The 13,447-nt window shown below is 40.3% G+C and overlaps 2 protein-coding genes across 2 annotated transcripts; one reads left to right on the forward strand and one right to left on the reverse strand.

The window, feature by feature from the left end:
• Positions 1,971 to 5,082, forward strand: LOC18768601 (beta-carotene isomerase D27, chloroplastic). Its single transcript, XM_007200030.2, has 7 exons — positions 1,971 to 2,387; positions 2,494 to 2,633; positions 2,949 to 3,041; positions 3,476 to 3,537; positions 3,780 to 3,886; positions 4,491 to 4,583; positions 4,670 to 5,082. Exons 1-7 carry the CDS (start codon positions 2,108 to 2,110, stop codon positions 4,711 to 4,713), a joined length of 819 nt encoding a protein of 272 aa, XP_007200092.2. The 5' UTR covers positions 1,971 to 2,107; the 3' UTR covers positions 4,714 to 5,082.
• LOC18767192 (protein LONGIFOLIA 1) lies at positions 8,633 to 12,493 on the reverse strand. The gene is made up of 4 exons (XM_007201144.2): positions 12,163 to 12,493; positions 10,616 to 12,049; positions 10,337 to 10,508; positions 8,633 to 9,426 (listed from the first exon to the last, which is right to left on the reverse strand). Exons 1-4 carry the CDS (start codon positions 12,310 to 12,312, stop codon positions 8,879 to 8,881), a joined length of 2,304 nt encoding a protein of 767 aa, XP_007201206.1. The 5' UTR covers positions 12,313 to 12,493; the 3' UTR covers positions 8,633 to 8,878.

Here is a 13,447-nt window from a genome sequence, read left to right on the forward strand (position 1 = left end):
TTGGATTTTAGATATGAGGAGATGACAATCCAAGCTGCCTTTTTATAGTACTTATGAATTTATCTCAATTTTGTGTGGGCTTTCACTAGCCATTTTGTTTATGTTTCTGAAATATAGTCATTCTATATATCGCCCTCATGTGAAGTTTTATCTCTTAATTGTTGGATTAGACTAATCAATTTGATTCGACGGTTGAGAGATAAGGCCTCACTTAAAGACCATATATATCGCTCTCACTATTGAATTCTTGATAAAATACAATCATCAAACCCATTTCATTCAAATAGCTCAAATAGATGAACAATGAGCGGGAAATGACATCTAAACTGTAATAAAATACAATTTGGATACTCTTGTGACAACATGGGAAATGTCATCTAATTGTGATTAAATATAAGTTAGATGCTTATGCGATCCTTCGAAGCTTGGACTTGGTAACAAACAAAAAACAACCAGGAAGCTACAATGGGTAGGCGGATCGATTTGCACGTGTGTAGATCGATACTCGCAGTATGTAGTTGACCCTAAATTTCAGTTTCTGCTACATAATTTGGAAACTAAATTTTCAATCCTCAAACATTGTTTCATGTGTTCCACATGATTATAATGGCTGGACTTTGAGCTTCTATGGGTTAAATCATAAAAAGTAGAACCTGAAACAAGTTATCATCAGAATTACTGTTGTGCAGAAAACTCCCAATAATCTTATTCTTGATGGAAGGACTTTAGACAAACACACAATGGATGTGTCAAACACTCACTCACACACACACACACACGCACATAGAAATAACTAAGCACAAAGAACACAACAATTTATAGAGGTTCAGCAATTTGCCTACATCCTCTTTGGTGATCTCCCTGAGAAATTTCACTAATGAAGACAGATTACAACTTTGGTTTACCAATGAAAAACCCTCTTAGAACACTACCTTTACAATCTGTTTCTCTCAAACCCCTTGCTCAACACTTTGATGCACTTGTGAAATCTCTCACACTTGGTTTTCTCTCTTACTCACTAGCTCTCAGCTACTTGGCTCCCTTGCATAAGTTCCTCTTTATAATGCTGGGGTAGATAAGCCTTTGAACTTAGGAGGACGCTTCCTCCAGCTGCACACCCAACTTTCAGCCACCCTACCTAGAGCTGAAGAGTAGTGATGCAGGAGCATAGGGGTGGATCAAGATATATATTTACCATTTAATTAGTTATTTCATGATATATTGTTATTTTCTTATTTAGGTAGTTTTATGATATCTTTTATTATTTATGTGTGATTTTATAATTAATCAGTTTACTTTTGGACCAAGTAGCCTTGGTGCCCAAGTCTTGTAAAGCCTATAAATAAGGCTAATGCAATAGTTGTAGGATATATATGTTGATGATTAATAAAATTGTTTATTTGTGGCATGGATTTGCTACGATATATGTGAGTTTGCACTAGCCCTAGATTTCGGTGCTCGTGTATGTGGTTGGTGACCTGTGTTCGGATCCCGATCCCCATCAAGTAGGGGGATCATGAAACAAATCAACAAACTTCCATAAATGCCTAACTCTCCCAGCAGATTGCCAACCTCACTAGAGCTCATAAATGACTTAGGTGGTACTTGCATTGAAATAGAGAAGCAAAGCACAAGGAGAGAAGTCCTTGTTTTGGTCCAGTTTTGCTCCAGACTTAACTTCTTTGCATCTTTCAGGTGAGCCAATTTTTTTTCCCAACAATTACAAATTGATTAACAAGTTAATTTACACAAGGGACATAGCAACTCCGTTGATGTTACCCACTAGGCTAACCAATGTTTTGCTGCTGACGTTACTCTCAATTTATGTTTGGTTTTGTTTTTACCAAATACCTTATTATTTTACTTCCACTTGGAAATTGGCTCCGACCAAATTCCCAATACACCAATACAAACAAATGAATAATCAAAAGGCATCTTTCAAGAGTTTGAAGTTGGCATCATTCCAAAACTACAGGATATCTGATATGGGCTTTCCTTAAAATGCTCACCATGCACTCCTTGTTCTCATTCATTACCATCTCCATCTCTCTCTCTCTCTCCACAAGAATAACTGTATAGTTCTTCTCTCCTTCTATCTCTGCCAAACATGGAAGCATCACATTTTTTACAAAGCAGAAGGAGCTTTGCTGCAACTCTGGCTCACTCAAGGCATGCACATGAACACAATAAGCTAAGACACTGTTCGATTGCTGCAGTGCTAACGCGGCCGGCGGAAAATATAAACATAGCAACAGGCAAAAGCAGAACTATAATAATACCAGCAGATGTAGTAACTGGTGCAGAAGAAAAGAGCAGAGTCTATAATGATAACTGGTTTGATCGGATGGCCATTAATCATCTGTCTCAGAATGTTCAAGCTGCAACAGGTTTCACTTTTGTTCTTCCATTCATCTTCATTTTCTCAAGGAAGGGACTAAAACAAAAATCACGCAAATGACATTGTTTGAGTCTTTTTGTTTTGTTTTTATGCAGGGTTGAAGAACAACAAGAGTGGCTTCGAAAGCTTGGCAGAGGCAGCTACAGCTGCATCAAGAAAATTTAATCCAGCAAAACAGAGAGAACTAGTTATTCAAGCTCTAGATAGTGCCTTCCCAAAGCCTATATTTTCCCTGGCAAGTTCATATAACCATTGTCTTCTTCAGCTATTCCACTCCTGTTTTTTTTTTTTTTTCCTGTGTTTTCTTTCAAAACTATCTGATTTCAATGTTGCAAGGCAACTTTGTTAATGAAATTCTGTTGGAAAAAAAAAATCCAATTAACTGGTGAGGAACATTGTGAGGAATGACAGAATTATTGCTGCTATCAAGATATGTTTGGTTGTTGGGCTGCCTGCGGTGCCTTTGTTTTTTTCTGTTTGCTGCCATTTTGTTGGGTTTTTTGAGCTTCGTTTGCATAGGTTTCATTATTTGTCTGATAAATTGTGACAGCTTAGAGCAATACTTCCACAATCGAAATTTGCAAGGGAATACTTTGCTATCTTCACCACCATCTTCTTTGCCTGGTTGGTAGGGCCCTGTGAGGTAAGAAGAACAAAGTATTCTTCTTTATATTATGTGAATCTATTTATTATTAGTACTTTTTTTTCACTTTTGAATTTAGTGAGTTCAAGACTACATTTGGCCGGTGGCAGGAGCATATCATTACTTAGATAGATCCCTTGCTCTTCGAATTATTGCATCCATGCATTTATCTGTGGAGCACACAACTCCATGTGTGATATGTCTGTGCCAAACAAATGTGTAAATATCACAACTCATTAGTGGTCAATCACATACACAATCTCGCTCGCACGAGAAAATCTGCCATATTATCGGTTATATGCATTTATGAGTCTACCTCTCTTATCATGTGACTTAAAAAATACACTTATTCGGATGTTCAATAGCGACAGAGACAGCAAGCATTTTAAATGGAGTTGAAATGGGAATCTAACTACAGTGATTTAATCTTGAAGGTAAGGGAATCGGAGCTCGATGGAAGAAAAGAGAAAAATGTAGTGTATATAAAGAAATGCAGGTGAGTTTTGTTTAGCTTCGTCATTTAACCCCAAAAGGACCCCACCCACCTCACCAACCTAAGACACCTTCACTGCTTGAAAACAATCTGCACCCATGATTGTGGACTTCTTTCTTCTGTATTACCATCATAACCATCTAATTATCACATAATCTGAGCTTAACAGTTTCCTTTCTCAGATTTTTCATTCTGGGATAATTATCTAAAGTTGTTCTGCTGTCATTTGTCCAAAAAATTTGCAGGTTTTTGGAGGAAACCAATTGTGTGGGGATGTGCATTAATATGTGTAAGATGCCATCTCAAAGCTTTATCAAATCTTCCCTTGGAACTCCAGTCAACATGGTCCCAAGTAAGTTTCCAGAATTAAACAGGAGTATATTCAGAGTATTTCAGGATCTTAATGCAAGAGGAACTTCTGGCAACAAAACATATGTTAAATACCTCTTTTAGTAAATCTTCTATTCAAACAGTTAATTAAGGATCAACAGAAATGGAAAGAAGTAAATCTATAAAGTAATAGGCACTTTAAATGTGGAGGGCCATGCTCATCATGTCAATGGAGGGTCCATGCATAAACCACAAAGGGTGCAAAATTGCAAGTTGACCCAACATTCAGGTGAGGACCCCAAGCATATATAGATTAGTACCATATGAAACACAAAACTTCTAACATGAGATTCTGGGGCCTGAATTCCTAGCCATATATCAAATGTACAAAACTTCATGATTTGTTCCAAGCTAATTCTGAACTCTCCTTTTCCTCCATGAGACCAATCATCTTTACTTTGCCCCACACATAATGACACTACAAGCACCCAATATCAACGGTTTTCGCATACACCACCTGGAGGCTAATTATAGTAATGCGCAGGAAATCAAATTTTCAAAATCCATGATCAGTGAAATAGAGTTGAACTATTGATGTAATTCCACTGTATCATTGAATATTGCAGATTTTGATGATATGAGCTGTGAGATGATATTTGGTCAGGACCCTCCAGAGCTATCCAATGATCCAGCACTCAAGCAACCGTGCTTCAAACTATGTAATGATTCAATATACATTTGCTTTACTCTGTTCATATTAATTATCATAATAATTACAGCATCTTATAAATCATGATTTATGCAGGCAAAGTAAACCAGAGGCACAACACTAATGACTGCTCCAAATAACACTACGGGATGCTTACCAAGGGGGAAATAGGTGATTTTGGATGAAGTATGCAAAAACTCAAGCTGCTATAGAATGTCAAAGAAATGTCATCACAACAAAGCTCAATGCTCAATATGTGGTTCTTGGACTTGAAAGTTTGTTATACAAATTTGGACAACAGATGAAACTTGCAGCTCCAACAAGCAACTGAAAGATTATGGTGTGTCAACTCAAGGAACTTGTTGATCCTAGTTGAAACAAATTTGTTTTGAAAATATGGTTCATGAGGCATGAGAGAAAAAAGAATAATAATAATAATAATAATAATGATGATGTACATATGACAATTGACAAGGCATTATAATTCAAATCTTCCTTTTTTTCCCTAATTGAAAAGCCAATTAGGTTTTCTTGTGAGAAGAAAGAGGTTTTTGACCTGAGATGTAATGTAGGGTATAAGTTCAGCAGAGGGTGGCCCAGCAATGTCTCCCACCATCAGCTTGCTGCTAAATGACCAAGTTCAGAGACACCTCTGCAGTCTTTTCTGTCTCACCAAGATAGTAACAAAGTGCTATGACCAACTTTGACCCATTAAAATATTCAACTTATGAAAGTGGATTTCTTCCATAATGAAAATACTTTGAAGTTTTTCATGTGTTCAGATAGCAGAGATAGTGGTGGATATTTTAAGTATGTTCACAGTCTAGGAAAACAAAAACAACCAGCAAAGAAGAATTTTTTGCTCTTCTTCTAAGTTCTAACAAGCATCATTCAGATACGCATCTTCTTTGCATGTCAAGCAACACAAGTTAATCTACAAAATAAACACAACTTCAGATTTTGTACCCAAAAAAAAAAAAAAAAAAAAAATCTCAGATCAGAAAACCATCAAATTGGTACCAAAAATATTGATGGGGGCAAAGAGCCCTCAAATTCTCCAATGAAGATATTTACAGGCTTTTACTATAGCCACTACACCTAAATTCTGTGCTTATCCTCCCACAAACCCTTGTGATGTCATTAGCTAGTCAGTATGAAGTGTCCTCATGTCCCTTAATTGAGTTCATATTGTAAGCAGCATTTTTCACTTTCTCTCACCTCTCCATTCGCTCATAAACACTGTAATGCCATCATGCTTGGTGTGTGTGTGTGAGATATAAAAAGCTAAAGACTTGAAGGGTTTTCATTCAAATGACAATTGGGGACATGCCATCATCACCATAATCATCATCCAAACTTGATGAAAATCAAACGGTCTCAAATAATCTGTGCAGAACATAGGCTGGAAGGCTCTGTGTGCAAATTATTCCCCAATAGCATACATAAACAAGCACAAATTCAAGAAAATACTAAATATAGTTTTGAGAATTTGACAGAAAAGCATACTCATAAATGGGCAAGGCGAAATAGAAGCCTTAGCAGCTTGGCTTTTGGTTATTTCTCCAATCGGAGGTGAGAAGCTGGGGGCGGATGTCCATGGCCCTCCAAGGCTGACTGGTTGAGGAGCAATTAATTGGCCCATAATTCAGTAGACCTAGGTAGTTTTTGAAACGTCCATATTCTACTGTAGAGCCTAAACCCATATGGATAAGGCCCAGAATGAACAAAAAAAGGCAAACCAAAGTAATCCTTGCCTTGTAGATTACAAGGCCCGATCCACTTCAAACTTTTATAATTTTCCTTTTCGTATACAAGTGATTTCTGAGCAGGGAATACGGGTACTCGGATGTAAGGTAACTGATCTTAACCTCTTGACTTACAAGTTATTAATTAACGATTGGGTATGCGGGTTTTTCTTTTCAAAGAAAATTAAAAAAATCTTGGGATGAGGAAAATCCGTGAGTTCATAGGCAAATAGTTATGAAGTAGTTAGCATGTGGGGGGTGTGATATAAAAACATGGGTTGTAGAGACAATTGAATTGATAACAATGGGATACATTCACCAAATAAGGTACTAGATGATTGCCCATATATGAATTCCAAAGGACCTTTTATAGTGACTTTGCAAAGGACTGTGACCCCTTGGTTTGGTTTGATTAATTTCAGTGGGGCAGTAGTACAATACAACTGAGAGAGAGAGCCAATAATGAACTCACGTTGCTTAGTCAAATTGTTCATCCTGGCAAAGAACCCTGTGGAGGAGACAACGATGGGGGGGGGGGGGGGGGACCATGATGACCACTTACCAAGACAAGACTAGGACACAAATTTAAGTTCAATTTTGGGCAAATGTGGTCATCTATAACTTGATTGAGCCACCATTCAAAAACCAAAAAACCAAAAAACCCAAAGAAAAAAAAGAAGAAAAATGATTGAAAAGTCCATGAGAGATGGGCATGTGCTTAGTGCCAGTGCACCCATCTACATCTCTTACACATTCATAGATAAGCTTGTGCCCTTTTGAGATGACAAAGACCCCACCTTTTCCTTGTTTGAGTAACCCTTCGGTTTTTTTTTCTTTTTCTTGGAAGATTTCTACTTAGAAAGGGAGCATGAGAATTCAATGGAATGAAGGAAATGCCTTGTTAGGTGGCTTTAACGCATCAATTAAACTCTTTGTACTAATTATATCTGTGTGTGGTCAGAGACAACCCATCACATATAACAGTAGATACACATTCATGTTATGAAATTATGAAACAAAACAGAGTTCATAACATGCACATACAAAACCTTTAAGAGAGAAGATAGACATGTTTCATAAGTCTTAAAAGCGACATCAATTAACTCTTAATCTAGTGATTCATCTTTTTCCACGGTGAAAATACGGGAAAAGTTGGAAACTCTCGCTCTTATTGATCAAAAACCAAGTGGGCAAACCTAATTTTGAATAGACAAGCATGCTGAGGTTTCCTTATCTATTAGCAAACCCCACCAAATTTGAACTCTTTCTTGCTCGAGTGATATATCATAAAGGGCACAACTATGACCCCAGCAGTTTACTATTCCTCATGCAAGAAAGAGAGAAGGAAAACAGATAACCTTACATTATGGATAAGCATATGTGACATGTCTACATTAAAAACTGAACTGGTCCAAAATTTGCAAAGCAAAACGAGAGAGAGAGAGAGAGAGAGAGAGAGAGAGAGAGAGAGAGAGAGAGAGAGAGAGAGTTGAAAGTCGGACCACAAAATTGAATAGGGCATCGGCTTTGTTACTGGTAGATGAATAAAAACAGTGATCATAATAATGAAAATCCTGAGGAAAGGCATGTGATCAGAAAAATAAAATTTTGAGGACCATGAAGCCGATCTAATAAGAGGACTATTTTCTGTAGCTCTTGAAAAGATTAATTGGAGTTGGAGACACATTGCCTTTGCTGATTGGTTCATAGGCTCTCGTAGGCAAAACTAGGCTCTTAGCTGGTTTGCTAGTTGCTGCTTGTTACTCACCGCATAGTCTGCTGGGAGCATCTCACTCACACAATATGCAGTTGCCAATTTAATTTGGGTTTTCACTTCAACTCACTTCCTTCTCTATCATATCAAATGGATCTCGAGATGGAGCCACCTCAACTAACACCCTCATTCAATTTTACCTTTACTTTCTCTTGATATTTATTACGAGAAAAAACCGTACTCGAGTCAATCGGTCATATAAAAATGAAAAATTAATTTTCCGTCGTTAATGCATGTAAAATATATATGATGCATGCAACTCATGTGCGCATCAACTGGTGCTCTTAGCATTTCACTTGTGAGATAATACTATTGTAGGAAATATCATTGGATTTCGAAACATGAGATCCAAAAATTTAGGCTAAGGTGGGGGTGGAGTGATGATGAGCAGCAGCCATGGAATGTTTACTCATCACTTGGAGACAAAACACAGGAATCAATCTTTGCTTTAACGCTGAAAACATTGTCCCTTTTTCAGGCTACTTTCACTTTTTTTTTACCGCTTTTTGCACATGCTCTGTCCATGCACTTTTCGCAACATTTCCAAATGTAATCCACAAATAATATTAGAATTTAGAACAGACACCCATTTTCTTTTTTTCTTTTTTCCTTTTTTACAGATTGCGAAAGCGGATCGTTAGATTTACTTTGCCTGGTTTATCAAAACGTAGAAGAATATTTCCCAAAATTTCTAATCTAAAACAAAAATTAAAACTAAACATCATATTTTAATCTTAATTGAAAAAAAAGCGCGCGAAAATTTAAAACTTTATGTTTCCCTCGGTTTTAGAACACCAACTTCCTACAAGGCGCCAATACTTTACTAGCGTTGGTGGGAAAAGTAGCGAGATCTCGGATTGTTTCGCCGATCAAGTCCTTGAAAATCAGCCGTTCAATGTCCAAAACGGCATCGGACATTTCGATCGAACAGTCTCCCCATCTGTTGAATGCATCCCCAGCAAGGTCCTTTTTCAGCACCCCGCATATGACCTCGAACAAGTCCTCTGATTCGTCCCTCTTCCGGATTCTCCGAAACTCGGACCAAATTTCGGGCAAGGAAGCCTGACTAGAAACCACCTTCCACGGCGGCAGTTGCCGGTTTCGGTCTAGAATTTCAGTGATGGTGTCGAAGATGAGCCTCCTCTCGAGTGTTGAAACTCTGGAGGTGTCTTTTCCTTTGAGATGTTGCTGCTTCTCTAGCAATAGGAAAATATCGGATTCTTCCGGTAAGTAATTGGCAGCTTGGAGGATCTCTGATACGTAGACGAAATCGCAGTCTTCCAATTCCGATTCGGTCCCCCACATTGCCTGCCCCCACATGTCTTCCATTTCAACTGTTTCATCAAAACAAAAGTTAAATTAGAAATCAAAATTAAATTAAACAATCAACCAACCAACCAACCACATTGCTATTCATTCATAGTTATATCAAAACAAGGACTCTGATGGCCTAAAATGCAGACACGTACGACCAAGGGGGGCAAAGCAAATTTAGTAGGGGCCAATTTTTTTTGCAGAGGTTGGTGGATTTGCAGCTGTTTTCTTAATTAATTTATCTAATAAATGGGTCATTGTCATCGATTACAGTTAGTAGGTTCATCAATTCCATTTGACTGAAAATACGCCGTCGTTTCCAAAACAAATAGCATCACTATCACGTAGCACAAAAATACGATCCACACTACAATACAACCCCGTGACTGTACCCACGTATTTTCTCGTTAAAATGGTAAGACCAATCAAATCCCTCCACGTGTGACTTTATAAGTTACCAAATTTGGGGTGTCCTGCTTCGTGGCGCTTATTGATTGGTGGTTATGACATTACTAGAAATATTCACTGGGGAGCAGAGTGCAGAGGAGCCCTACCTCTCTACTGAAAAAAACAGAGTGTACCAGAGTACTGGTAAAACCTAGAAGGCTAAAAGCAGAGCCTATATTTGAGAACAAAGACGTCACTATAGTAAAACCTAAAATCTAGCAATCAAATATCTCTCTGTGGAATATATCAATTTGGAAGACCACAGAGACCCAGAGCTTTGTGCTCAATAAAGAAAGTTGGCAGTTATGATGGCAGTCTGTGGACGCTAACAAACGAATCACTAAATATCGTTTGACCGCAATCGATTTGTAGCTCGAGTGCGTAGTTATTCTTGCACTAAGTCCATGTATTCGAATTCCCATTCTCCAATATCGCTTAAATAAGAAAATAGAAAAACAATAAATTTGAGTTTGGCCAATTTACCTTTGAAATCAATGCTGCGTTTCATCACTGGAGAAGGTGAAGATTCCTCTTTGTAAAACGACGCGTCGAGAACCGAGACTGGGCTCGGTTGCAGCTCCGCTATGCTGTGAAGCAGCTTATCACACCTCTCCAATAAGCTCCTCCCGTCTTTGTTTTCCTCCACCTTCCATCTCTGCAGGTTAATTTAACCACGGCATTAATAATTAATAATTAAATTGAAGAACCAAATTTTCAGGTTTAATCAAAGTTAATTCTGATAATTAAGGTATTTTTTCCCACCTCGGTGTCGGCTTGTGAAGAGGTGCTAATGCTGCTCTCTGACATGGTGGTGGATGATTCATCCTCCGCTGGATGGCTCATCTCAGCCGTTGGTCTCTTGATGTTCCTCGGTGACCGATTCGTGGATGGTTGATCTGACACTGACCCCACCTTTCTTCCACTAACCTTAGGAGAGTTTACCGGCGATACCCTCCTGTGCTCCACCGAATCATTCCCCTTCCTCTGCGTTTCGATCACCAACGGTCCTCTCCGACTCGGACTTTTCACGCCATTCTCTCTCCGAGTTGGCGCGCTCGGGCTTCTTCCTCTGCTCTGACCCCGTACATTCTCCGGTCGGTCACGCCTCGGGCTCACCGCCGGTGAGACCTCACCGTTCCGTCGAACTCCGGGCCTCGACCTGAAACTCGAACTCGGCGGCGACTCGTTTCCAAATCTCGCCGCGCGGTGACTCGAACTCGGCGACCTGGACGGCCTCATCACAACAATCGGCGATTCGTTGGAACCAAAACTCCGATCGTAGACGAAGTTTCTGGAATTAATCTGATTCGCAGCTTTCCTGGAGTGCAGGAGGCCTTTGAGTTGCAGAGCTTCGAGGATTTGCTTCAACGTTTCCAAATCTTTCGACGGCTCGTCGATACCTCTCATCCTCAACCTTTTCTCAATCTCATTGTAAACAGAGACGCTCTGTTTCGGCTCCGGAAAGAAGTCCGCCGAATCGAAGAAGCTCTTCCTCTGCCCCATTCCTTTGCTTTGAGCCTTCGCATTGTTAAGCGCCTTCGGATCCAACTGCCTCGCATTGGAGCCCCGATTGGAGCTCCGGTCCTCTTTACCTACATTGCTGGAAATATTATTACTCTGCAAATTCTGTTGCTGCGGTTGCTTCTGTTGAAAAGTATTGCCGTCGACGAACCGATACTGATTCAGATCTCGGTTCACTCTGGATTCGGACGCAGATCTCCGGAGCTTGATCGGTTCAGGATCCAAATGCTGCAGCGGTTCGAGTCCCATTAGCCTCGCAATGACGCTCGGCGATCGGTGCTGCTTGTCGCTCTCGGCTCCTCCATCGGCTGAGTTTCTACTGGCGCACATTATCGCCGCGTTCGTTCGGATCTCCCTCGGGTAAAGGCTTCCCTTTGCGTCGACGGTGGCTCTGCTATCGAGTGAGAGTCTCGGCGCTTCTCTCGAGAACTTCCATGATGCCCTCGTGCCTTCTTTGAATTCGAAAACGGGAAGAGGAAGAGGAGACTTGGGATTAACTTCGGGTGATGACGGAATCCGAATTTCCGGTGACGGAGATCGGAGCTCCGTCAACGGAGGCGTTTGCTTCGATCGGTCTGGCGACGGCGCCGTTATGTTCAGCGGTTGTTTTTCCAATTCTTTGGATATCTCCGGCGACCTGGTGGTTGACTCTGGCTCTGGTGACGCGACCACGGCCTGAGAGTTTCAATGAATTATAAACCAAATCAAACAGAAAGTATTAGAAAGATTGGAACTCCATCATTTTCCTACATTTTCCTGGGAACCAAACAGCAAAATGGAAAACTCACCGCCGAGGAAGGGAGGCGTTTGGTGGAGTAGAGTCGTTTTCCGGTTAGAAGCTGGTGGCGATCGAAGATCTGGAGGAAGCCAGCCATGCACCCCATTTGTTTCTCTATGTGCTTCTCCAGGTTCTGGTCTTGCACCATGCCTGTCGTCATTTTTTTTCCCGGAAAATATTTCTCTCCTGTACCTTCAACTTTCGTTCTCTCCAAACAAAATGTTAACGTTAATGTTAATTTCCTCACTCACTTACCACTCTTAAGCTTACATTTCTCCATAACTCTCTCTCTTTCCCTCTCTCTCTCTCTCGCTCTGACTACGCCTTTATCAGTGTCTCCCGCTTTTCTGGTTCTTTTAAAGGGGTTGGCGGAGTTAATGGAAGGCCAGGAGTGATATAATAACATGGAAATGTCAATTATCTCCCTGTTCTTTTCTCAAAATGTCAAATGAGTCAATGTAATAAGTAATTGACAATTGTGCCCTTGTAGGTCAAGGGGTCAATGGGCGGGCTTCTATGAAAATTGGGATTCTAATTTTTGAGAAGTGAGAGAGGACTGGCTGCCTGCACCAAGAGAGCACGGACCCTGGACCCGCACCGCACTCGAGCCTCCTCCGTGGGTATGATTTCTGCATGCACCCACTTGCTCGAGTTGCGTACCCAACGGCCACCCGTTTGACCCACTCTACGGCGGAAGATCTCAGCCGATGATTCACCTCAATCAGGCGGACCGTGGAGATGGAGTGAGTGCCTGCTGCAGTTACTCCACTTTACAGCCGGCTAGTGGGACATAGAAATAAAAAACTACAAAAAGGAAAGACAATAACGAGAATCACAAGAAAAATACTTATCCATTTCCGTTTTATTTCTTTTGAAATACTTTCTTATTCCTATTTTATTATTTTCGATGAATAAGAAAAGAGGACAATGAAATGAAAATAGGCGAAGTTTTTCTCCAACAAGTAAATACTTTACTTTGTTTCTTAATCTCATCAAAATTGGACGGCCACATTGCTCGCCAAAACGGGACGTCGTGACAATTCAATCTCGGCTGGGACCCACCTGATTGAGGGCCACGTGGAGGGCGTGTGAAGTTACAGGTGGAGCAGAGTCCACGTAAGGACACAGGTATAACGGACCACTGACTCTAGTCTCGGAGAGAATCAAGGGGCAGGGAAGCAATAGGACGACATAAAACATTACGGGGTTTGCTACGTGGATGATGTAATGTGTAAGGGTGGCTATTTAGTTTGGCACGTATGAGGAATACAGAGAGGATGGATAGGGCTCATCGC

The sequence above is a fragment of the Prunus persica genome, chromosome G8 (assembly GCF_000346465.2).
Source record: "Prunus persica cultivar Lovell chromosome G8, Prunus_persica_NCBIv2, whole genome shotgun sequence".
NCBI lineage: Eukaryota > Viridiplantae > Streptophyta > Magnoliopsida > Rosales > Rosaceae > Prunus > Prunus persica.

Bases quoted from the DNA above. Each gene is read 5' to 3' on its own strand.
- LOC18768601 (XM_007200030.2), top strand. From the start codon at position 2,108: ATGGAAGCATCACATTTTTTACAAAGCAGAAGGAGCTTTGCTGCAACT. The intron at 2,388-2,493 runs GTTTCACTTTTG...GTTTTTATGCAG, and splicing joins GAATGTTCAAGCTGCAACAG to GGTTGAAGAACAACAAGAGT. The intron at 4,584-4,669 runs GTAATGATTCAA...TGATTTATGCAG, and splicing joins GCAACCGTGCTTCAAACTAT to GCAAAGTAAACCAGAGGCAC.
- LOC18767192 (XM_007201144.2), bottom strand. From the start codon at position 12,312: ATGACGACAGGCATGGTGCAAGACCAGAACCTGGAGAAGCACATAGAG. The intron at 10,509-10,615 runs GTGGGAAAAAAT...ATTAACCTGCAG, and splicing joins CTTCACAAGCCGACACCGAG to AGATGGAAGGTGGAGGAAAA. The intron at 9,427-10,336 runs GTAAATTGGCCA...TTGATGAAACAG, and splicing joins ACGCAGCATTGATTTCAAAG to TTGAAATGGAAGACATGTGG.